The sequence below is a fragment of the Aplidium turbinatum genome, chromosome 9 (assembly GCF_918807975.1).
Source record: "Aplidium turbinatum chromosome 9, kaAplTurb1.1, whole genome shotgun sequence".
Classification (NCBI taxonomy): Eukaryota; Metazoa; Chordata; class Ascidiacea; order Aplousobranchia; family Polyclinidae; genus Aplidium; species Aplidium turbinatum.
Window position 1 is genome coordinate 9,008,341 of NC_137480.1, and position 26,544 is coordinate 9,034,884.

General features: G+C 39.1%; 2 protein-coding genes across 2 annotated transcripts in view; one reads left to right on the plus strand and one right to left on the minus strand.

Annotated features, from left to right (window-relative positions):
* Positions 1 to 6,668: 6,668 nt before the first annotated feature.
* Positions 6,669 to 17,764, plus strand: LOC145777096 (uncharacterized). The gene is made up of 3 exons (XM_082588384.1): positions 6,669 to 6,817; positions 13,681 to 13,823; positions 17,596 to 17,764. Exons 1-3 carry the CDS (start codon positions 6,793 to 6,795, stop codon positions 17,722 to 17,724), a joined length of 297 nt encoding a protein of 98 aa, XP_082444510.1. The 5' UTR covers positions 6,669 to 6,792; the 3' UTR covers positions 17,725 to 17,764.
* The window catches only part of LOC145776652 (1-phosphatidylinositol 3-phosphate 5-kinase-like), a 44,584-nt gene continuing 35,803 nt past the window's right edge, over positions 17,764 to 26,544 (minus strand). The window contains exons 39-49 of the mRNA XM_082587883.1: positions 26,359 to 26,438; positions 26,084 to 26,153; positions 25,544 to 25,657; positions 24,747 to 24,865; positions 23,892 to 24,132; positions 22,896 to 23,086; positions 21,573 to 21,779; positions 21,089 to 21,217; positions 20,205 to 20,411; positions 19,617 to 19,737; positions 17,764 to 19,324 (exon numbers count right to left, since the gene is read on the minus strand). Coding sequence (XP_082444009.1) covers positions 19,125 to 19,324; positions 19,617 to 19,737; positions 20,205 to 20,411; positions 21,089 to 21,217; positions 21,573 to 21,779; positions 22,896 to 23,086; positions 23,892 to 24,132; positions 24,747 to 24,865; positions 25,544 to 25,657; positions 26,084 to 26,153; positions 26,359 to 26,438 — 1,679 coding nt within the window. The 3' untranslated portion in view covers positions 17,764 to 19,124. The remainder of the gene's footprint in view (positions 19,325 to 19,616; positions 19,738 to 20,204; positions 20,412 to 21,088; positions 21,218 to 21,572; positions 21,780 to 22,895; positions 23,087 to 23,891; positions 24,133 to 24,746; positions 24,866 to 25,543; positions 25,658 to 26,083; positions 26,154 to 26,358; positions 26,439 to 26,544) is intronic.

Consider the following 26,544-nt stretch of genomic DNA (forward strand, 5'->3'; position numbering starts at 1 on the left):
TTGTAAGCCACACAAACTAGGCGCACTGTTGACGTGTTGTACGTTGACGCTGAGGCTAGCGCCGTCAGTTTATTTTTTGTTGACGGAAGTGATAGCGCCGTCAACTATTTTACCAATTTTAAGCGTCACGCGCTGTGCGTCATTTTTTGTTTTCATGGAAAATCTCGTTTATCAATGATAGTTTTACAATGTATTCTGGCCAGCCGAGCGCGACTCATCCGAATTGCCGGCTTTCGCGTTGGTTGGAATGGCTACCTGAAATACAAGCGGAGGAAGTTCGCCAGATGGTGATCAGTGATCACTCATATCGTGAGCAGTATCGAGAACGAAGGATCAGAGAGAGAAAGCGAAAAATTAGTGAATGTCAGAGGTTGAACATACTTTATTTCAAGAGCTCTATGCCCCTGAAAAGAGCGATGTAGGTGCAGTGGACCTCGTTAAAAGATTTATACTTGCTATTACACCATCACAGCACGCTTGGAACAGTGATAGCCTACCTTTCCGAGTAAACGTTTTCAAGGCTTGTTTTCGAAATACAACACACCAATAGCCTACCATCCAACGCTGTTGTGGAACGCGTCCCAATCGCAGCAGATTGTCGGACAAACATTTTGAGATGCTTGTGTTTCTAGTTTCTACAAGGAAATAACTGATAGGCTAAACAGCTAATTACAATACAGTCTCAAAACATAATAACTTACCTGCTCTTTATTTATAGCTATTGTTAGCCAGTGTTGTACGTTGACGCCGTCAATTTTCTGTGGACGCTGAGGCCAGCGCCGTCAGTTTATTTTTTAGTTGATGGAAGTGATAGTGCCGTCAATTATTTTGCCGATTTTAAGCGTCACGCGCTATGCGTCATTTTTGGTTTTCATGGAAAATCTCGTTTCACAATGTATTCTGGCCAGCGCGACTCATCCGAACTACCGACTTTAGCGTGGTAGGAATGGCTCCCTGGAATACAAGCAGAGGTGGGCAGTAACTAGTTACTGTTTGAGTAACTGTAACGGTAACTGAGTTACTATTTTCCAAAAGTAACGAAACGCGGTAACTAGTTCCTATTTTAGTCCTTAGCCGCGGCCCCGAGACCTCCTGAAACAGCTGGAAAACGTGTGGATTGCCCTGGTCCACTCACAGGTTGAACGGGCGTTTGGAAAAGGTTATGTAAATTAAACTGCGATTGATGTTCACTTCTGGAATGCCTAGAAGAGCCCTTCCTAGAGCTACGCCGGGAGCCCAACTCAGAACGATATTCAGCTAAAACTACCTCTTTACGTTGTTCGGCCCTCAACTGAGCGTCTTTGAGTGCGAACTCAGCAGCTCTAGCTTCGGCTCTCGCGGCGGCCTCAGCAGCTCTCGCTTCGGCCTCAGCTCTCGCGGCAGCCTCTGCTCGTGCAGCCTCAGCAGCTCTCGCGGCAGCCTCAGCTCGTATGGCTTCAGCTCTTGCGATGGCCTCAGCAGCTCTTGCTTCGGCCTCAGCTTGGATCTGGAGCTCCTCTCGTCTTAACTGTAGGTTAATTTGTGCAACTATCCGTGACGAGCTCTCAGACATCCTAGTGCTTACATTTGAGGCGCTATCCTCAGGATGTATGTCAGCATCCAACCTATCTGACAACTCACTTTCTTTTTGTTCGAAGTTATTTTTTAACGAGTTAAATTCGGGATCTACCCTATCACGAAGTTCTGCCAAGATTGCAGAGTTAACAATTTTACTCAAAAGAGCATGGAAATGCCGTAATTCCTCTTTTAAAGTAGATAACTTAGATCTAAAAATTAACAGTTCCTGCTTATCACTCAAAGAACCTAGGGCCACAGAAAGTTTCCCAATTTGAGTCAAAATATCCCGTCTAAGATGCCGGGCCTCTCGAACTGACTTAGCCTCATCGATAATGGGTCCCTCCCCAGAATGGCCTGCCCGACCGCAAAGAACATCATCAGGCTTAAACTCAGTCGAGTCGACGGCGGTCGAGTCCCTGTCGCCACCGAGTGTAGACATATTAAATGTTAGGGCTAAATTTAACAATTAAAAAATTAAGTTACACAAACACACAAATTACAGTAGTTATAAAAAAAACTTAACTGCAAAGACCGTAAAAATACAAAAAAGAATTTAAATGCACGATACCGTATCTGTACGAGTATGAAGTCCTAAAGTCCACAAAACTTGCTTGGATTCTTCCACTTGAATCTTCAAGCACAGATGGATTGCCTTTAATCTTCTTTCTTGCCAATGAATGTCAAAGTTATTTTTCTTCAGTACCAACCGAGAAGAAATGTCTCCAAGTTTCTTTGCTTCTGTAGACTACCAACTAACAAGATCTTCTTTTATTATTTCTTTGCTTTTGTAGCCTACCAACCAACAACTTCGTCTTTTATTTTTTGCTTCTAAGTGCTTCTGTGCAAAACATTAGACAGAGAATCGTCTTTTATTTTTCTTGCTTTAATTTCTTCTTGACCTACCAACTGACAAGAACTCGTCTTTTATTTTTTATGCTTTAATTTCTTCTTGACCTACCAACTGACAAGAACTCGTCTTTTATTTTTTATGCTTCTAAGTGCTTCTGTGCCAAACACTAGACAGAGAATCGTCTTTTATTTTTTATGCTTCTAAGTGCTTCTTGGCCTACCAGCTAACAAAAACGTCTTTTATTTTTTATGGTCACAGCGGTAAACCATAATCTCTTCGTGGGAAAATTGTAACGTAAGATTCCCAAATCCGTTCGTCTGCATGCAATGACCCAAAAATAAACACACTTTCGAAACGTCTATTCAAAAGTGTATTCCAGTAAAATTAGCCCGCGGCTATCGAAATGACTGGTGCAACGCCGTACACCTAAAAACTGTCACTACAATACAAATTACTTGGATAAAAGACGGAACCTTTGTCCAGCTAGCAAGCACTAAGCCAACAGTTAAATGTGCGGCCAACTTTCAAACAATCATTTTACGAATGACCAGAATAGATAGCAATATCTCAAATTCACGTATGCAGTACTGTGACGCAATAATGAAAGACAATTATGAAGTCATTCCAACAGGTGTTTAAAGCTGATGTAATATTTCCTGTTTAAACAGGCCCAAACAGGCCCAAACAGGTTTGACACAATTATTATGAACGCTGGTGCAATTTTGGCTCATGTTTTAGGAATTTCCATGACGTAATATTCAGTAGACCCGAACGGTTTCTACATGACGTTTGACCAGGCGAACAACCGTCTGGAACAAACTGTAAAAGGCTTTAAATCAAAAATGAACAAGCTAAATCTTCCTTGAAATAATCCTATCTAAGTATTACATGCACCAAACTTACTAATATATATATATATTTTTTTTGCCCAGAAATGATAGGCCAATGTGTGTAGATTTATTTATTAGCAAAATAGTAAGGTTGTAAGTACTCCTATACTGGCCTTCTGGTTCTTGTGTTTTTCTGTCCACAGAAGTTCTACAGAGTCTGCAGAAGTTTTTCCATCCTCTTCGACCAATCGCCATCTTTCGGTGAAGCGGTGGCCATGTGCTCCAACCAGTTGTTTTATATCAATATCTTGGACTGGATCGTCATGCTATTGTCTGATTGTTTATCTATTTTTCTAACATGCCGAATTGGATTTTTTTTTCACTTTTGTTATGGTTTTACGTGTAAAACATACGGTAACCCAAATTTATCATATTACTGTGACATGCCACTATACATCCCAGCTGGCGATGCCTGTCGTTTTTGCATTAATTCAACGTTTGCTAACGTTGGATCAGTGTGGAGGTGACGAGTTTAACTGACTGGGGTCTAAAATTATCGCTTTATCAACGCAACTTTTATCAAAGCACGCTTGATATCTTCAAGACATAACTTCCCTGGGTATAGTTGAATTTCCGCAAGATGATGATGTTGTTTTTGCTAGTTTGTTTTATTTGTTTTTGTCATTGTTTTCATGTCGTCAAGTTATGGCCTATCTATTTTGTGAGTCGTATAAGGCCTATGGTGCGTTGCGCTTGAAATGGCTTTGCCCGTGGTAGGATTTCGTTGTGGGGTTTTCTTTGCCTGCCTTGCTCTTCTTTGCTATGACCTAAACGCATCAAGACGTGTTCCCCTTACGACCATCAGCACTCTTGATAACGCACCATGGCCGATCTTCATAGCAACTGTGCATACAAATCTTAAATATATCAACTAAAGCTATGTGGGCTAATAAAGCTATAGCCTAAATATATGTTGTTTTTGTTTTGTAACATTTTCTTTTTTTTTATTTTCCCTTTATATCTTAAATTTTTCTGAAGGTGTTGCGACCGTGCCAAATTTCTTTCAACTCAATAACTTACTTCGATCTCAAGCACGTTTTAACGTTCGCGTTTTGCCGCTTCTACCGTTTTCTCGACCTTTGCTATGCTGACGTGTATTGTTTTGATATGATGGTCAGAAATAAAATCAACTGAACTGAACTATAGGCCTATATAGGCTAGTAGAAGGAAAAATGAACGGCAAACAAAATAGGGGCAGACCATCAAGAATTTGGACTAGTGATATTGAAGACTGGTCAGGACTTAATTACAAAACTGCAGTAGAAAAATCTCACAACAGAGAAACTTGGCACCTCATTACCTCCCAGTGGTGTAGCCAGAAAAAAATTGGGGGGGGGCAATATATTTGATGAATTGAAGAGAACAACAAAGTGTTTGATTTAAGCCATCCCCATTTGATGTGCAGCGGCGTATCCTGGTAGGTTGAGCAACGGAAGCAATGAAAGTGGTGGGGGGTTAGGGCGTGCCAAAGACACGCGTATTTTAGAGGGGTCCGGGGGCATGCTCTCCCAGAAAATTTTTGAAAAATTGCACTCAAATAATGGATTATAGCGCTTTCTGGAATTACTTTTAGGGTAATATTTGTATGAAGTGTATTAACAGATAAACAGCTATTAACTTATCAAAGGTAGCTCTTACACACGAACGGGAAAAAACTGTCGTGCCTAAAATTAGAGAACACCAACAACTCAGGTACACATAAACTCAACACAGTAGCCTGAGCCATTCCGAAATTGCTTCCACAAATTAGTTCAAACGTAAATCGCGTAAACTTTGCGCGATTTACAATTTGTAAAATTTATTGGTGTCTTTCTGTGTGTCTAACACAAGTCCTGGGGGTGTTAATAGCCAGATGTCTTGAAAAACATTATAAATTTCTACAAATTTTATTACATTTTCAACAAAGGGCTCAACTTCGAAATCCAAACCTGGAAAATTTGGGGGGCGACCATGGCCTTTTTCGCCCCCCCCCCCCTGGCTACGCCTATGTTGCTTCCAACTCTCGACGAGAGGAAGGAACTTAATGATGATTGTGAAATTCTGCAATTCGAACTCACGAATAATCACGAACAAGTCCACCCCGATAACTCAATTGGTTAGTGCGTGATTTCGTGAACAAAGAAGCTTCAAGATCAAGCGCCGCTGGTTCGACTTTCGAGGTGTGCGCGTGAGCAGCGCATTCTAAGGACTGCTCTCCATTCAGTAGCACTTAATGGATGGAATATTTCCTCGGCAACAAGACTTCAACAATCGAAAATTTCACTCTGTCAATCTGGGTAACCTGCGTCAAAAACCTCCACAAGTATGCAAAACTACCAGGAATAACCTATCAGGGCTTTGTCAGTCCGAAGATAAAGATTCAAAACCAACCAACCAACCATACAACCAATTCCTTGAGACTAAACTCTACAAATCGGACTCACAAATAAAGACATTTCTTGAGTCATTTTTGTTACCTGTGTGTCATCGAAGCGTAGTTACGCCAGCAGCGGTTCTGCTGTCATCAGGGGATTATAAACATTCAATGAAAAAACTTAGAACTCCTGCATTGGATTATTAAGCAGTAAAAAAGCCTTTTGTCAATAAAATTGTAATAATTATTAGGATTGTCAGGAAGTGGAGATATTCATAAAATTGTTTCAAATTGGCAGGATCAGAACAGAATCTTTTAAATTTTCATAACTATCAGATAAAGGTTTTTACTCGTCGGCTCAGGATCTTGAAAAAGATGGATCCGAACATCCCTGACGACGGGAATAAAAAGTTTTTCTTTTTTTATCGATATTTTGAAGGTCAAATCAAGCGTAACGGCTTCACCAGCTAGAAACGATGTTGCCAGAAAAATTTTGTGCTCAATTTAAAAAAATTCGAAAGTTCTTGTAAGTTTTTAGTTGGGAAAGCGGTACTGGCACAGGAAGCACGATTAAACCGGCGTTTTCAAAGGCAATGACATTTTTATTTATTTTTTAACCCTTTCCTTCCCGAATTATTATTTTGGGTGGGAAAATTTTTCTAAAGCCCTCATGGGGTAGTAATGACTTCAAAAAATAAAATGAAAATTTTTTTGTTTCTTTGTTTATTTTATTTCGTGTTGCCGAACGGCAACGCTGGGAAAGAAAGGGTTAAAAATTAAGTAGGTTTGGCAAATAACCTGCCTCAAATTTAGTGAAAAATTTTTTTAAACTTTTTTTTCTAAATATCCTAACCTTAACAGAAAGATTGAATAAGTTTTGGTGAATAAGTTGAATAAGTTTTGGTGAATAAGTTTTGCATAAGTTATTGAATAAGTGAATAAGTCTTGGTGAAATAAAGTTGCGTTTGAAGCATTTTTAAGGCAGTAGTTGGGTAATTCATTTACATCTGCCATTTATTTAACCTGGTCAGATCTGGCAACTCTGGCTAAAAGATTTAGATGAAAATCTTTCTTGACCAGTGATTGTTGTTTTTGTTATTTAAGTTTTTGGAAGAATTTGCTGGTGGCTACTGGCTGCGAATATGAAGATATTAAAAGTTTTTGCAGGTAATATTGATGACGCTACACATCTTTTTGTATTAAAGGTAAATTTTAATTTGATGTCAGCTTGCTTTGATGACCTTTTGGTCTCCCTGCCATCCTTGCTGTTCAATTTTTATAGGCAGTGGCTATTTGACCGGCTCCGGTCTTTGAATCTAAAACACTATTTGACCGGTCATAACGTCACTACATAAGCACTTTTTTCTTTCAAAGCAAAAGACGATAAGCGCCTTAAGTTTTAAATTCAACACCTTTTCTTCAACTGAGTCCTTGGCGCATACGTAACGTCTCGGTCTGCCATTCTAGAGGGAATGAGTTCGATACTATCCGTACGCGTTCTTTTTTTTTTTTAACTAAATTTTGACCCAAAGTGCATTTTTGTGGTCAATTTTTAATTTGAGTAGCCCACAGCCCATTTTTTAAATCTTTCCAAATGTGAGTAATGAAGTTAAGTTTTTTTAATTTGTGAATAAAAGAATAACAGTTAACCTCTCAAGTACATGTAGCTCCACACAGAGTGAAATTTACATGCCTTTTGACTCCTTTTTATTTCTTTAAAAGTAATATCTAAAAAGACATTATTGACCCAACAAGAATGTCTAAAAAGACATTCTGAAAAGCAACTACGGACAAAGGCCAGTGTTTCGATCTCCCGACCTCTTCAGCGTAGCATAGTACAGTGAAAGTGGAAAGTTGTCTTGAAGGGTTGGTTGAGATGATGATTTGAAACTTGACTGATTGTTGTGCGACAATGAGACTGGATTTAATTTTTAACTTCGGACTTCAGCGAAACGTAATCTTACAGCCTATTAGAAGGTGTGATTTTTTCAGAGAATTTGTGCTAAGAAATGAAAGGAATTTGTTAAAAATAAAGACTAGAAAAAACTTTTTTAATTCGTTTTGAAACTTTTTTATTCACTAGTTGATTCATCCATATCAGTTTGTATCCTTTTGTAGTTAAAAAAAAAAAAAAAATAACGCTTCCGGATAGTATCGAACTCATTCCCTCTAGAATGGTAGCCCGAGACGTTACGTATGCGCCACGGACTCAGTTGAAGAAAATGCGTTGAATTTAAAACTTAAGGCGCTTATCGTCTTTTGCTTTGAAAGAAAAAAGTGCTTATGTAGTGACGTCATGACCGGTCAAATAGTGTTTCAGATTCAAAGACCGGAGCCGGTCAAATAGCCACTGCCATTTTTATATGTACAGTAGACTCCGCTTAACTGGATCATTCGGTTAGCTGGATCAGGGTCCCACGAATTACCCATAAGCCCCATAAGTACCCATAAGTACCCATAAGCACCATAAGTCGCGTCGAATTACCCATAAGCCCCATAAGTCGCGTCGAATTACCCATAAGCCCCATAAGTCGCGTCGAATTACCCATAAGCCCCATAAGTCGCGTCGAATTACCCATAAGCCCCATAAGTCGCGTCGAATTACCCATAGGCACCATAAGTAACATTGAATTACATAGAAGTAACGTCGAATTACCCATAAGCCTGTATAGTGTAGAGTGTAGTCTATAGCCGTCTAGAAGCCTATAGTAGTCGGCTGCATAGCCGAGTGGTGAGGAGCACGGGCTGGGCGTTCCAAAATATAGTTCGACACCGCTCAAGAGCAGGACACTTGAAGGCATGCCTAAAGGTGGACACGAAGATTGGCTTCATTGCCTTCCCGTCCGCTTATGTGTAATCTGCAGTTTGCTGCAGCAGATGGAGTGTTTTGTCCGATAAAACACCTTAACATTGGGCAATTTTCCCTATGAACCAGGTGACTGCAGCATAGCAATCGTTCTCGCACTCAGCTAGAGGCTTAATTCTTGCTTTGAACTTGATAATTAAAGAAAAAAAAGAATAATGGCAAGGGTGGGAATCAAACCCGTGTCACCAAATTCAATAGCCTTTGCCTTAACCACTCAGCCACGCAAGCGTTCGGGAAATTTTCGCTTAATTTGTTTATATGGGTAATGTTTCGAGAACGCTCACAATATTATCAGTTTAGTTTGTTTTTATTTCTGACCATCACAACGAAAAAACAATACACGACAAACTTAGCACAGATCTATAAAAGGTAGAAGCGACAAAACGCGGACGTTATAACGTGCACAATACCAAAGCCTGCAGATTACATATACGCTGACATGAGGCGTAAGTAATTCCACGTTGCTTATGGGTAATTCGACGCGACTTATGGGGCATTTGGGTAATTCGACGTGACTTATGGAGCTTATGGGTAATTCGACGCGACTTATGGGGCTTATGGGTAATTCGACTCGCGTCGAATTACCCATAAGTCGCGTCGAATTACCCATAAGCAACGTGGAATTACTTACGCTTTCATGTCAGCGTATATGTAATCTGCAAGTCGCTGTTGCGACTTGCGATCGTGTCACTTAAACTGATTGTCCTGCTTTGGTATCATGCACGTTATAACGTCCGCGTTTTGTCGCTTCTACCTTTTATAGACCTATGAACCAGGTGACTGTAGCATAGCAATCGTTCTCGCACTCAGCTAGAGACTTAATTCTTGCTTTGAACTTGGTAATTAAAGAAAAAAAAAATAATGGCAAGGGTGGGAATCAAACCCGTGTCGACAAATTCAATACCCTTTGCCTTAACCACTCAGCCACGCAAGAGCTCGTAAAATCTTCGCTTAATTTGGTTTATATCGGTAATGTTTCGAGAACGTTCACAATATTATCAGTTTAGTTTGTTTTTATTTCTGACCATCACAACGAAAAAACAATATACGACAAACTTAGCAGAGGTCTATAAAAGGTAGAAGAGACAAAACGCGGACGTTATAACATGCATGATACCAAAGCAGGACAATCAGTTTAAGTGACACGATCGCAAGTCGCAACAGCGACTTGCAGATTACATATACGCTGACATGAAGGCGTAAGTAATTCCACGTTGCTTATGGGTAATTCGACGCGACTTATGGGTAATTCGACGCGAGTCGAATTACCCATAAGCCCCTTAAGTCGCGTCGAATTACCCATAAGCCCCATAAGTCGCGTCGAATTACCCAAATGCCCCATAAGTTGCGTCGAATTACCCATAAGCAACGTGGAATTACTTACGCCTCATGTCAGCGTATATGTAATCTGCAGGCTTTGGTATCGTGCACGTTATAACGTCCGCGTTTTGTCGCTTCTACCTTTTATAAATCTGTGCTAAGTTTGTCGTGTATTGTTTTTTCGTTGTGATGGTCAGAAATAAAAACAAACTAAACTGATAATATTTTGAACGTTCTCGAAACATTACCCATATAAACAAATTAAGCGATGATTTTACGAGCGCTTACGTGGCTGAGTGGTTAAGGCAAAGGGTATTGAATTTGTCGACACGGGTTTGATTCCCACCCTTGCCATTATTCTTTTTTTTTCTTTAATTATCAAGTTCAAAGCAAGAATTAAGTCTCTGGCTGAGTGCGAGAACGATTGCTATGCTGCAGTCACCTGGTTCATAGGGAAAATTGCCCAATGTTAAGGTGTTTTATCGGACAAAACACTCCATCTGCTGCAGCAAACTGCAGATTACACACAAGCGGACGAGAAGGCAACGAAGCCAATCTTTGTTTCCACCTTTAGGCATGCCTTCAAGTGTCCTGCTCTTGAGCGGTGTCAAACTATATTTTGGAACGCCCAGCCCGTGCTCCTCACCACTCGGCTATGCAGCCGACTACTAGGCTTCTAGACGGCTATAGACTACACTCTACACTATACAGGCTTATGGGTAATTCGACGTTACTTCTAGGTAATTCAATGCTACTTATGGTGCCTATGGGTAATTCGACGCGACTTATGGGGCTTATGGGTAATTCGACGCGACTTATGGGGCTTATGGGTAATTCGACGCGACTTATGGGGCTTATGGGTACTTATGGTGCTTATGGGTACTTATGGGTAATTCGTGGGACCGGCTGGATCATTTTTCTAAGTCCCGAATCACATGTGCATTTCAATATAAATGTATGCCGCTTTTCTGGATCACTTTTTTTGCATAATTGGATCACTTTTGCACCGAAACTGACGGTAAAATCCAATAATTCGCCATAAAGTTGGAAAAAACATCAAGCCAAGTACTTACAGCTGACTTGAAACAGGCGACTATATGGCGATTTATTGAGCAGAAATACTGTATTTTAATGCAGTATAAATAAATATTACTGCATTGATTATACTGGTCTACACGATTTTTGCTGTATGAACTTTGAGAACTGATTTAGGGTAATTTTGGGGTGCTGAATCCGAATTATCCTATCACGTCAGGTTTGTGAGATACGATAACAACAAATTGTTACTTCTGTCAAAAGTGGAAAATTTGACATTGCGTTTATCACACATACACATTGTGCTATATCCAGAAATCCAGGCCATGTGTTGCATAAATAGCTGAAATACACCCACAAACTATAATTTTGATACCGATTTGTTTTCTAAGCAACATTATTAACAAGACAGTAATAACAAGCTAAAAGGGAGGCAAAAAGTATAATTGACCCCCTCCCCCATCAATGTTTTGCGTGAAACCACAAAGATTTAAGCAGGCCTATGACAATGCTTATCCAGTAACCTTATTTAGGCTGTTTTGGCCTGTCTAAGACTACGGTACCTTTCGCTATAGCACTGCATATGCTGGTGGTAAACGCAACGCCAAATCTTTCACTTTTAGCAAATAAAGCATTTTTGTTATATTTAAAAAATTTGATGTGATAGTGAAAATCTGAGTTCAGATTCGGATTCAGCACCCCAAAATTACTTTAAATCAGTTTTCAAAGTTCAAACAGCAGAAAAAAATTCTTTTTTTGTAGACCAGTGTTATTAGTTCTTATTTCATTATTTCTTTTTTTGCTTTGATGACTAAATAAAACTTGATCGTTTTTCTAATTCAGTACTGTATGTTTTCGGCTAACTGGATCAAAAGCCCTCTGCTCGAAGTGATCCAGCTTTAAAGCGGAGCCACTGTATTTGTGATTATTAAATCAGAGATATGTTGGGAATAGATGATTGCACCAGCAGAGCAGTGACGGCAAGGATACCGTACGTGTGGGTTGGAAAAGGATTAAAGAATTTTCAGGCACAGTTTGTAGCAGAATGCTTTTTCGTAGATTGAAAGGAAGGTTGTACAAAGCATATATATGTGTATGAAGCGTGATATGTTATGAAAGCAAAATGTTGGGTGATGAAGAGGGCAGATATTAGGCGAATGCAGATGACAGAAATGAGGATGGTTTGTATGATGTGTGGCAAGATACCGGTACTTCTCGACAAAAGTAGAAATGATGCCTTGAGCGAGTAGACTGATGTTGAGAATATTGAAGAGTTCTTGTGTGGTCATAGTTTTGAGATCATCTTAAACGAATGGATGAAAACAATTTGACAAAGCGAGTTTAGAATAAGGTAGTAACAGGAAAAATGAGAAAAGGATGACCAAAGAAAGATGAGTTCGCACCGTGAAAAATAACATGACAAAAGAAACCTAAAAATTGAAGATGTCAACAGTAGAGATGGAGGAGTTGCTGCAGATAGCTGGTCAACCCTGATGTTTTGATATGAAGACCAGGCTTCTTTGAAGCAAAATGAATGATGAGATTTAGCAGCTCAGAACTAACTAAACTGAACGTTAAAATTTATTCACTTTTTGGCTTGGAATGGTCGCCAACTTGGCCTTAGTTGTTTATTAACAACAGAAGAAAAATAAACTAAACTGGTCGCAAGAGTAATTTATATAGACAACTAAGTAATTATTTAGGCATATTGTGTTTGAGGTGGAAGCAGATGTCATTTTGTCCAGGTAGTGCTGCCATTAAGTGTTAGGATCTCAGTGTATCATAATTGCTTTTTTAGTCGATATTGGGACTGATATGTGGAGGATAACTAATTCATCCTCTGAACACTTTGTTGCTTGAAAGAATAGAGATAAAAAATAGGCAGTGTCGAAGTTGATGATTTATAAAATTTTTTTAACTTTGTCAAAACAGTTGGGCAGCACCAAAGTTACTGATACCAATTCGAATTCATTGGAAATCGATCATTGAGTTGTTATGAGCCACCACAAACAAGCCACTACCCTTTTCGACAAACAAAGGTTCCCAACTCCAACAAAATTAAAAATGTTTGCAGAAACTCTGATCAGCAACTCAGGCGCTGCTGTATCTCTTGAGGAATAGATTGTTCCGGGGACGAATTACTTTGAACGGATGCAACCTATCTCGTCACCTAAACACTTCACCCCCTGAAAAGGTCGAGAGAAAAAATAGAATAAGACCGAAGTCACTGATCGGAGTCTCCGCAAAATTTTCTCCTTAAATGAATCATTGAATTTTTATGGGCCACCACAAATTAATTGCTGACTTTTTCTTTGTCCAGAAATGTTAGTTGGAAGTGAATAGATCATTCCAGTGTGGCAGCTCGTGATCATTTGTAATGGAGGGGCTATAATTATATACAATCTTAATTTGGTAATCCTAACCCGAAAGAAGTGAGGTTCCGTTTATCAAAACAATGCCTTGCTTTAGTATTTCGTTTTTTTTGAACGGTATGAATTTTCAACATTTGACCTTAATATTGAGCTGCAATTTTTACTCACTGTTGCGGCTACGAACACTTTATATTCAATATAAGTCTGTAGATAGTGATAAGTACCGTGCGTTTATTTTTAAATGCTTGTGTTTTCACTTCTTTTTTGTATTGGTTGTTTGGTTAAGTCGTCCTCATGTGGCAGCAACTGCCACGCCTCCAGTTGTTTACGATAGCTGAGACAAGTGGTTCTTTCAAGTACCGTAATGCATCTGCTTACTTAAACTGTTAGGTTTGGTGACCGTGCTGTTTTCATCCAGCTTTTCATTTATGTTACAGTTCGAAAGCTACTTCCCTTCTCCAGAGTTCAATTTGCGCCAAAACGAAACGTGTCTCTTGATCGCGATAACTACAGCATCAAATATCCAGCTGCTACAATAAGCTTTCTGGGTGTCGCAGTCTGTGCCATAATATTATACTCGGTAAAGTATTGAATACTATTTGCAGTGTTCGGGATTAGCTATTGTATCTGAAACAAAGTAACGTCATCATTAACACTTTGCTCCTCAAAGGGAGGCCAGATTTGGCCCCCCCCTCATATTTCCTTTAATTATTTGAAGCACAGTAACGCCATGCACTTGGTTTTTCTTGACTTTTCCTAAAATTGCCAGGCGGATCTGATGATATTAAATTTGATGCTAAAAGTTGTGCAGTTTTCTTGTAAATTCAAGATTTTGGTGAATTTTTGCTATTTCTAGCTAACTTCCAGCAAAGCGTGAAATGGATTACATTGCGATGACAAGCCATAAGCTCATAATTGCTTCGTGCATCGATATGCGCGAGCAGAGAGAAGCATCCTCTTGCTTTCTTTTGTTTGGTTTGACCTCAATAATACAAAGCGCGTTATTTCTTATGCTACAAAGAAAAGCCAGTGATTGCAAAGCTGTTAATTAGAAACAATAATAGCAAGCTTTTTTGCGTTATCAGCTCTACAAAGAAGAATAGCAATCCACGATCAAAATAGTAGGCTATGGAGGCCACAAACTATTCAAAACAGTTGTTTCAAGCAGATAATATTCATTGACGAATAAAAAACGTTACAATAAGAAATCTTCTCTTGGATAAAGACACGAAAACCTGGTTTCGAAATAAACGTTCTATGGAAATGCTCTCATTGACAAAACTTGCAATTGAGGAAATGTATCACTGCAAATGCTTTTGGGAGAAGCCGGAGAAATAGCGTTTTTGCAAACAGTAATTGTGAGATACACTCAAAATTATGAGATAGGCTCCATTTACACGTAGCAGCTAACTCGATGGCGTCCCTTCACTGCTTTATGTCGCCTACTTGTTGTTATGTCCTGTATTTTTGTTTCACAGTGCACTGTGTTTTGTTCCAAAGAGCGCAAAATAAAGATGATAATGCCTCATCTACATTACAAAATATTTTGTAATGTAGGCCTACAAACAAAATGTACAATGTACACAATGTACATTACAAAATATTTTGTACTGTAGACGAGGCATAAATTTAGGCGTCACATAAGACAAACAACAAATCAGCTTTCTTCATCATTGATTCAACATCTGAATACGTTGCGCCAATGTATAAGAGGCCGGCTATTGTGAAGACCCGCCATTTATAAACGATCCGATTATACCAGAAGTGGGACAAACTAGTGGATCAAAGAATGAATAAATAATGCTGAGAAAACTAAATCTAAGTGACGAACAATACCGATGTCTTCATTTATCTTGGAAAAATGCTGCCTAAACTTATCAACAAAAAATACAGTAAATAACGGCAAGGATCCCGAAAGCAGAATTTGCTCGACTTTGGCATGAATTTAGTCAGACATCTACAGTAATAATTCCACACATACAATAACGGGCTCTCAACTGCTGTAAGATACATAATAATCAACCTGGTTCTGGGCGATTTGTGTAACAGTTTAGGGGAAGACACTACTTGAAATGATGCACCACACAAAAGATTTTCAATGAAGACTGAGTCTAAAAACCGATGTGGATAGTGCTGCACAATAACTTCAAGTTTAGGACAGAAGAGGCACAAAATATCACGATAAAAATAAAGACCTTGTGGGAAGTTTTCGAGAATCATAACACGATGCAAATACCATAAACGCTTAGTTTGCATGCTGCTCTAAGCTGGCCGGCAACCACAAAGGTAGACAATAGCCTACAGGCAGTTTATAATTCGATAACAGCGCAATAAACATTATAAATACGTAAACCGACACTTTTCTTTTACAAACGTTTTACGTCTAATAGTAAATTTTCCCCCAACAATTTTTTGTGAAGCACTTGCAAACCACGGTTTTGTAAAATAATTCATCATTATTATTTTTTACTTCTCGGATATTGTAAAACGTCATCAGCAAAATCACAAAAAAAATTTCATTACTTCAATGTAGTAGGCCTAAGAATTTTTTATAGAACTGTAACCACGTTGTTTCAACAAAGAAGCCATTTTTTAGCAATGTAAAGTTATAGAAAATAATTTGCAATCATGCAAATGGTTGGAAAGAATCTAGGAAGTCTTCTCACAATCTGGCACAAAATGATTATGTTTATTGTATCTCAGTAAAATGTTTTACGACAAACTTTGAAGCTTCGTTATAATCATTTTTATCTTTGAAGTCAAACGTTATTTTTTTTTGGCCAGAAACATAATTACTGCCTTGCTGACGTTGTCGCTTTTACGCGTATTTTTAGTGCTTCAAACAATAAGGACCCAGTCAGCAATCCAGTCCTTTTACATTGATTCAACATTTGTAAACGTTAAATTTATGTAGATTTGCTGACTGTGGGTTATTTCACATTTCCTTTGTTTACGCATGTTCCTCAATTCGCTGTTGCATTATTTCGACGCTGGCTGACTAAAAATGTATTTTCAAATTGATTGACACAATCTTCAATAAAAAGTGAGCTTCGAACTTAGCTTTGTTGATGTAAATGCTGTATTTTTTGTGGATGTAATTTATGAGTCATGTTTATAAACACCCGTAAGCGAAATGACTTATGATGTGGCCTGCATGATATTTGTGATGCGACTTGACACAAATCCACAATTTCAAAAGCACCTAATTTGAATTTAGAAATTTCAGATTATTTCAACAACTTGTTCAATTGTCTTCTCTCTACTAAAAATATTCATACTACAAACTCAATTGTAGACCTAAAATACACAAACGAAGATGTAAACAGCTATTCAAGCAGGCTAAGGTGTTACTTATGAGAAATTTGGTTCCATAAAACGAGAAGCTAGCCATGAGTTTCGGAATGCATTAGTTTAGGATAAAAATGTAAGACAACAAACGCAGTTTTGTTTTTTTTCAAATTCGTGTAACAATATTACTCTGATTGTAACTATTTTAGAATCAGCGAGTAGCTTACAATAAGATTTGCTCGCAAGTCGTAAATTCTAATCAATGCAATGATTCGGCACACCGCACACACACTTCGTGCGTTCGATCGAGCTCTTTGTTATTTAGAAGTTTGCATGAAATCGGATTAGCACGGTTAATTGAAGGCGGCAAGTTAAATCAAAATTGTCGTTTTTGGGTACCTTTGCAAAAATTGAAATATCAAGTTTAACATATAAAATTTTAAAATAATGAGTTTTCAAACTTATAGACAAATGATTTGCTTTCACACCAGTGCAACTTCTGTTGAAATAGCATCAGCGGATAACTCGTAACAGCTGATTGAATTTGATCCAAAAACGGCCCCCCCTTGAGCAGTTAACTTCCCAAAAAACGTTGAAAAGCAAAGGGTTAAACCATGTTGGTAGTGACTGAAGCCAGTAGCGTTGACAGAATCACAGCTGGGCTACTTTCGGACCCGGGAACTTGAAGAAACCTTATATTCTTGAGATCTCATTGGTAGCCTACCGGGAAATTGAGAAACTGCCGCTTATTCTTTGGGTATACTATAGTGACTTTTCGGTAACACTCGTAGAACAGAACCATGGTGTTTTCATATTGCCGTTTTTTGTATGTTATCTAATGCAAAGTTCGGTGCTTTATCGATATTGCTCTCGAGGGCAATCCTTTCGCAATCCACTTAAAGTGTCATGATATGGAGCGCGAGAATGTCATTAGTACCAGACCCAACAATTAGCTTCAGTCTGTGCCGTTGAGGATTTCTGCAATCGACCGGGTTTATTTTGGTTTCAACAACGTGAATCGTCACCTTCTTCAAACCTTACCAGGGTATTATTCACATTTGCAGACGCGAGACTGGAAAATGAAAGCCGTAGAAAACAGAATCAACCGAATGCCGCTCGCCGAAAGAGAACGTGACCCGAATCTAGACATTTTATCCTTCAAGACTTCCATGTACAAACCGAGCGACAGTTGAACCATTTATTTTATTTATTCCGATTAAATTTCTTACAGCGTGGAAAGGTTTTCGTGGTTGAAAGCACAGACCTAAACATAAATACTACGTACTGGTATTGCACAAACAGGAAATAGGATTGCATTAATACAGTGCTCAAGTGGCAAGGCAAAATCGCATGAAAATAAGCCGTGAAGCCACAATGAGGAACGACGACCACTTGCAAGAATGCCCGTGAAATTACCCTTTTTTGGTGCGAAAAACAGACGCAAAGCTTCAATGTCATTTGTGATAGTTGAGCGGAAGCACTCGACCTGTAAGTCGCAAAAGTGATGGTGAAAGTAACCTAGATCTGGCTTCTCGACAGGGTGAAATCAAAATTTGCACAATCTGTCCTGCCAGGAAACAAAACGGTCTGCTAACCAATGGTGGAAGAGCAAACTTGTTTTCACCAGACACTTGCGAGTTGCGACGCAAAACTTATCCAACATATATTTGAAACAAGAGAATACAAGCTACACAAAAAAGGCTACATCAGCAAAACTTTCTATATAATTTATTCGTAGCTTGTTTTGTTTAAAAAATTGGATTTAATACTTTTGCGTCAGAGCAAGTTTATAGTGGAAAGAATTTTTGTAATGGGAATTCAACAGTGGTAAAAAATATCTACACAATAGAATTTACGTCATGTAGTCTCTCGGTGAGACATCCCTGCGACAGGTCGTCTGCAATTAATTTTCTCGCGTCAAGTCAGCCGCGACAGAATGTCCTGACCCATTGCTGATACCCAACCTCTAAAATTTTAGTGCAGTGTTTCACAAACTATTTTGTCCCAAAATTTGTTGTTATCGTGCCCATTTGCAATTTCGACTCGCTCTTAGTTAGCCTACCTTGCAAACAAAGGCTTCGTAACCTAAATTCAATCCTTCCACGAATAGTGGTTTGAGAACCGCCACTATAGCATGAAATGATGACAAATCACTGGTTTCGATAAAACAATGCACTAGAACGGTGATTTCAGGAACAACATCGGACAGTTGTTGACAAAAAATAATTTGAGACTGTTTGTCACAATCTGGGATGATGTCGTCCCCGTATAACAATTGCTTTCCATATAGGCCGACTACAGGCACCATGAGAGGGGTAAAGCAAGGCAACATAAATACAGTGCTTAAATAACTCGCACGAAGCAATCTCACCCTGGCACAAACACATGAACAATCATACGTAGACACAAACATCGAAGGGCAAGTTCTTCATCTAATGTGCGTTACAAGAAAAGCTGTTACGTTGGATTCTTAAATTACAATAGAAGACACCAATTGAAAATTATAAAATACATAAATAATAATAATTCAGTGCTGTATATAGTACGTTGGAATCAACGCATAGATGATGATTTAGAATCGGATGTTCATTGATCACATTTGAAATGCTTGCATTCCATACCAACGGTCTGGAACAACTTGAAGATATCTGTCCATAGCCTCGCAAAATCTGCTTCTGTAGATTTCTGGGGAAACGACTGTCGGCATCGCTCGAGTCCCCTGTCGGCCGATCATCCCGTACGACTTTACCACCATTTCTATCTTCTTGTCCCAAGTGAAAGTTCGCAAGTAATCTGTAAAAAAAAACGTGACAGAAATCGAAAACTCGATTTTTACGTTGAACCTATACTTGGCATTCCGTGATTAACAAAGGAAACATATAATACCAAGATGTATTAAATGGTCAAATTTAGACAATTTTACTTTTGAAAATTGTCTACGCCTAAGTTACAGGAAAACATTCGTTTCCCTGACAAGTCCCATTATTTTCCAGCCTGCTTCGTACATTGACACTGAGGGCACGGTAACTCTTTAAGATATCGTAATTGGGCTCATTATTGAATCGTCATGGCTTTCCAGACTCACCGATAATTCCAACAACAATTTCCTGTTTTTCGCTGTCAATGCCAACCAATAAGGAATAGTCTATGATGAAATGGCCTGATAAGAACTTTGCATCGTCAGAGAGCGCCTTCTTGATTAGTATCTAACAATAATTAATTGTTATTATTGTCCCATTATTAGTTTTAAGGACAAGAATTAGATTTGACAGTGGAACTGAAATACAATATTTCAATTCGACCAAAAGAAATCGTCTCAACAGTTCAAGTAGAAATAGTTCGGCAAATATTTTCAAAGCAAATTTTTACCCCGTCAGTGGCAATAAGTTTGAATAAAATTGTAGATATAACAATTCGATATCTCATTTCGACTTTAATATAAAATTTGCTTTGAGCACCAAAGATGAAACCGGTTTCGTTCCCGAAGCGTTTGTCGAAAGAGTTTAGTTTCTACCTTTTTGTATATAGATTGAGTGACCGATTCATCGACATTGAAATACAGTAACAACTTTTGTTTGAAACTCGGTCACGTAACCAGGTTTGACGTAATCAAGATTGCTGCATTAGGATTATGGGAGGCTTCCCACTAAAACGGTCGCAACAACGAACCAACCTTAGTGTGCTCGCGAACGTAGAGTGGATGTTCCCGCATGATGGTGAGAAGGTTCTCGTCTAAGAGGACCTGGTCGTACTGGCTTGAAACGTGGTCCTCCGCCATGGGAATGGCGGACGACGACTTGCTGGGAAACGAAGATGACGTTGTAGTTTCTCCATTCGTTTTCACGTGACGATTTCTAACCGACCCTTTCAAATCAAACACCTGTCAAATATAAGAAATTAAATTAATCTAGGTTATATGATTATGTAGGCCTACCAGTGCTGTATCATTTGTAGATCGATTGCTTAGATTAGAGTCTTAGAATAATTCAAACTAACCAATTATCAGAAGTAGCCTGAGACCCGCATAAAGGTATTCCTCCAAGCGAGATCGCAACTCAAAATCCTTTTCTTGCAGAACTCACGCTTTATGCTGTTATGACGCAATAATCTCACATGCAAGTTTTTTTTTAAGGTTTGGTTTGGGTGACCGCTAAGTAGTTTTAAGAGACCGCAAGTGTTTCATTTAAATACCAAAAAATAGTCATATTTGCTTAAGACATAGCGAGAAACAACCATACTTTTCTACTGTAGTTGCAAGTCCAAAATTTGAGAAACCGCTGGAGAAATTTGGGGGACCGTTTCGGTCCCCCAAAACACCTTAAAAAAAAACACTGCTCACATGTACAAAGGCGTAGCCATGGAGTAAGTTAGTGATATCAAGCCCGTAGGGATGCTACTGAGCAGACAAAACTAAATTGCGAAAAACAGTAACCTCGTCAGAATTTGACAAGAAAAGCAGAGATGTAAGGCGGTGGAAGTTTGTACTACCTTAGGCTACACCAGACCCCTAAAGTATTAGACTATGTCTAGTTTTCAAACGCAACGTTCCCAGCTCACCCGGTTAATATGCCTCTTGTAGAACAAGTTTTCCATGACGAGAATGTCTTGCTTGAAGCTTCGGCCTGTAGTGGAATTGCGAAATGAAAGACTGTATACACCCAGGATCTTTGACAGGGCAGTAGGTAACTGGATGCAAAATGCTTGCTTCAGTATTTTAAAACAGTAGCGAAATTCATATTGACACAGAATAACTTATTTTTTAACAAGATATCCGTTTCTTGACTACGCCATTTGCCTGAAACTCAACGCCGAATCAACAAGCTGTTTCACACATTCTGTTATTGCTCAGAACGCAAGCAAAATTGCAATGAAGTATTTTTGGTCGAGTTCAATAAAAAAGATTTGCTAAAACATTTGAAACACATGTCAGCATCCCGCAGGCAATCAGCCACACATTTACTGACGCGACGTTGCACGATGAGTCCTGTTATGTTTCTCGGATACACAAAGGTAGGAATATCAACAATCACACTGGGCTCACCTTCTTGTTGACTGCGTTGAGGACGTAGTCGAGATAGTCTTGAGCGACTTGAAGGAAGGATTGTAGCTCGAACCGTGACATCTGCTTCAACACTAGCCGGTCGTCGAGAGTTTTGTGAAACGTCGAACCCGATTTGCCGCCACTGGCAGCCCAGCGAGTGCAACGAGACAAGGAATCGACGTACTGGTCTTCAGAGCCATCCAGAATCTTGACAAAGGTTCGAGATCAGTCACGCATGGATCAAAAATCATGTCAAAGATATAGAATTCAAGAATAAATTTCTTGTGGCTTGGTTCTTCGCTGGGTCGCCAAAGGTGTCATCCAAGCAATGAGGAAAGGGTCTTACATTATGATCAGGAAGAATGGGAAACTTCCAGTGAGTCAAATCTTGCAGTTTGTACGTTCAACTCTAGTTCAACTCTATTACAGTTTGTACGTTCAACTCTAAATTCACAGCTTGTAAATGCTACATTTTTTGGAAATGGAAACTTTTGCTGGCTGGCTGAGAATTGGACGTAATTCAAAGTGCCATATTGACTCACTAGAAGTTTCCAATTGTCATTGACGAAAATCTAACCCTTTCCTCTGACAGTCGCTCTGCGAAGGATATAACTTGTTGTCTGTATAAAGCAGTTGAAGTGGTAGTTGACTGGGAAGGTCACCTTGCTAGGTTTTGGATTTTAAACTACTGTTTTTCAAATTGTTCGGAAAACGAACTTAATCGGAATAATTAAACAAAGGTAAAGAACGAGCAGACATCGAATTCTCAAGTTTGTTTCTGTCCCGACCTGCTTTCGATCCAAGGTCAACCGTTCCTATAGCGGACGATCTAACCAGTCACAGCATTGGCAGTAATAAATTACTACATTAAATTAATACTATTATTAATACTATTATCTGACTGTGGGATGGCGCAACGGATAAGGCGTTTGCTTTCCAATAATGTAAACTGGTTCGACTCGAAAACATCGCTCACCTCTACCTAGGGTGTAATAAATTGGGTGGGCATAATTGCTGCAGGAAAGGTGGCCGAGAGAAAGGAACTGGCCACCCTACCCTTCTTAGTGCCGAAGGCTTAGTGTGATGAGAACCTTATCTTCTCATACCCAACACTTGAATCAAGTATGGGACCACCTTTACTTCACTTATTGTTCTGACAATCACAAAAATAGTTGCAGCACAAAATTGAAACCAAAGAAGACATCCACACAAAAATATAAGAAAAGATATTTCTTGTTGTCGAATGATAACTTTTCTAAACGTTATATTTACGTAAAATCGAAGCATTTTCACCGCACGTCAGGAATAAGTAAATGGACTAACCTGTTTGCGAAAATCTTTAAAGTCTTTAGCAAAGTAGATTTTGCAGTAGAACTTTGTGCTGGAATCACCGAACTGAACTTCATCATGAGGAGAGGTCGCTCTGGGGGATGAAGGAGGAGAGGGAATGGGACTAGAGTTTGATGATGTAGGAAGAGATAACTTCGAGATTGATAAGGAGGATGAGGATTGGGCTGGAATAGTTAATTTAATATGGTATTTGGGCGTGAGTTCATTTTTCTCTTTTAAGTTGGTGTTTGTTAAGTCTTGTAGAAAAATTTAGTGAAATGGTTTCAGCAGTAATATCTCGCAATGAAACTCCCAGTTAATATCACCACATTTCGACTTTACAATTAATTAAAAAAAACAGGAAGCTTTGAAACAATAGACAATTTTCGTTTAAAAATGAAGAGCACAGTCTATCAGAGTGCTGTGCGACTTCCAATATTGTACGGTAGCAAGGCATGGATATTAAAAGGAGTGAACTGGTACTGCTGAGAAGAACAGAAAAGAGCAAATTCTTTTTTAACCAACTGGCACAAAGTTCGTGAACTGAGCAAATTCATCTTATTATGCCACATCATCTTATGTGTGGGATAACTCTGCTTGGAGGAACTAAAGAGAAAAACTATAGACCAACTTGCATGCAAGGGCAAATGAAGTAAGATAGCATGTGCTGAAGAGGGAGATATATTTTTTGAAAGAAAGGTATTGGCTTTGAAAGTGGATGGGAAGAGGAAACGGGGACTTCCAAAAAGAATATAAGAACAGGTGACGTAAGAAGCAGACATGGTAAGACCGATGGAGAGAAAGATACGGAGAAAAAAAGATAAAGAATACTGGTGTCAGGAAAGCATCAGTTACATTCACTAGTGGAGACAAAACCGAATTTTGAGGACGATGCAGTGTTGAAGAGACAACAATCGAGTGGTGTTTACATTTGGAGAGTTTCAGCAACAGTTATTTTAACAGCATGTCAACAAAGCGTTTCTATGTCACCTTGATGCTTTGAAACAGCTGAAAAGGCGATAGTAGGTAATTTCAGGTCATCCATTTCTGGTTTCGGCTCCGTTTCGATCTTCATGGTGGGATTTGCCTTCAGTGACTGGCTGCTGTTGTTTTTATCAATGGATGACGATGTTGCGCTGTTCCTGAGAGCGATGGCAACATCATCTGGAGCGATACAATCAGGAGTACGAAGCGCATAAGCAATGATGGAGCTTGGTTCGCTATCACGCACCTGCAGTGGATGAAAGAGTTGCTTTACAACCACAAGATTCGTGCGACTTTGAAGAGATTTAGAAATGTTTGTATTGCTTATGCAGTCCATCTCCATGTCGTGCATGTACGAAGTTATATACGGCAAACTTCAGAGGTTTCATTGTTTTGAACTACAAGCATACAAAACCAAACTATACAGTAGGCTGGAATCACCAAACTTCACTAAATACAAAATAACTTTCTGGAATCACTAAATACAAAATAACTTTCTGTTTTAACCAAGACTTAACTTCAGTTCGTTTTTTTTTTGTTCAATTGTAATAGTGATCTCTTTGGTGCTATTTCGTTTATGTTGTACTGTATGATTGTAAATGGTAGAAAAAGCAAACAGCAGATTACTTTATTATCAAGCACAAAACCTCCAATGCAATTTACTATATCTTGAACAAATTTTGGGTGTTACAAAAAGTTTTTTTTTTTGATCGTTTAGCTTAGATAAACAAGCTCTGGCACGGTTAGGCGTGGACGTCGCTGGGTTGGGCAAGTTAATTGCTGATTACACTTGATCAAACATCAAGTAAGACCCTGGTCCATCAGCAGAAGTAATATACACTCCAAATACTTATTACTCACCACAATGCCCGAGCAGGCACAGTTAGGCAGGAGATAATGCTCGTCTGAGGGAAAGGGGATAGCCACTTGTGTGTGGTTGAACCCGGATAGAAGGCTGCTCACAAACGACTTCATTGTCACTGGGGAAAAAGGCAATCACATTGACAGTAGCAACATGATATGAACAATGAGCATCGAACAACTGTACGACACTAACGTTGGTTTGACACCGCCCGAAAACACGCGGTTGTTGCTTTGGAAAGCAGTTACACGAAGATGACTTTCTTGCATTTCCATTCACTTAATCCAGATCTACAACAACCAGGTATAAGCCTGGATACGATGACAGTAAAAAACGGTTTTGAAGAATGCTTTTTAACTCTGGAAAGTCGGTACTTGCAATACTAATATAAGTGCGCGTTTTTATGCAGTACCACATCTTATCATATTTGTTTAGGAGTACAATATCATCCTAAATTTAATCTTTCAATTCTGACTACTGAGCAGAAACTTCGAAATCCAGTGTCAGCTTTATAAGGTATTTGATACGACCAGACGGGGCATTGAACCGACATCTACCGATTCAAGGGGGGGCGTTCTATCCACTAGACCAGTCAGTGGGATACGAGAAGAAAACCTTGAAAACTGCGCCAATGGGGTTCCTTCAAACCAATCATCTCTGCATTGCACAGAAACAGACACTTTGAACGAAATCAGTCTAAGCGTATGACAAACTGGTCAAACCTGAAACCCGCGACATTTTTTGCGTAAAACCAACATTAATGTAAACGCGATTTACAACTTGACACATGTCTTACTTGTAGAAGGTGTCTTAGTGAATCGTTTCATGCCGGACGATGAGGTCACACTGTAGGAGCGATCGAGTGGTGTGGTTGGTATTGGAATGGGAGCGGTTGTTGTATCAATTCCATCTGTTGAAAGCAAAAGAAAGCTATTGCCCAGGTAGCAACATCGGATCAACGTCGCAAGACCGATGTAACAAATGGCAAAATCTTGGAGTTAATGGGTGTTACACTGCTACAGTCAGTTTTTATTTTTATTTTTTTTATTTGTACCATTACACAGTTTTAATGTTTGAATTACAAAATTCCATTAGGTACGTGTGTCGCAAAACACATTTGTGGTTATCAATCAGTGATGAGGAATTAGTTCTTCATTGGTATGCAGAAGACTGTACTTGAAGGCTGGTTTAAAGAAACACCAGTCAATCCTTGTGTTAAAAAATTTACATAAAAAGAAAAGACGCTACACTGTGTGGCTAGTTTGTCACCAAGCTTTCATTACTAATCAAGTATATTGCGTTGTGCAGAAACAACGTTGCTTTCAACCACATTTACCATCCTTTTTACGTTGCACCAATCCCAGACCATCATCAGCTTTGCTGCATCGCAGATTCTCTTCCGCATTCTGCGAAAGATCATCATGTAAAAAAATATTCTGTTCATACCGGAAGCTTGAAACTCTGCAATCAGCCGTCACAAGTTGATTCGAAATTGCAGTTTTATGACTTTGAAGGAAATTTTTAAGTCGAAACCCGTGCGTTTGCAAAGTGATGTTTCCTTGTTAATTACACAAGTTCACAAGCAAGTCAGGTCTACAAATACTGTGATACCTCGAAGTCTTTGTGAAGCGTTTTCTCTGATGTAGTTGATGAACTGAATGACAAACCTTCATCGTTTGCTTTGCTTAGTCCTGAAAACCAATTATTATAAATTGCCAGATGATGGAGTTTTAAGCATCTTGAAGAAGCTCACACTACAGTGTTCGATGACAAATCCAACAGAGCGGTGATTGATAA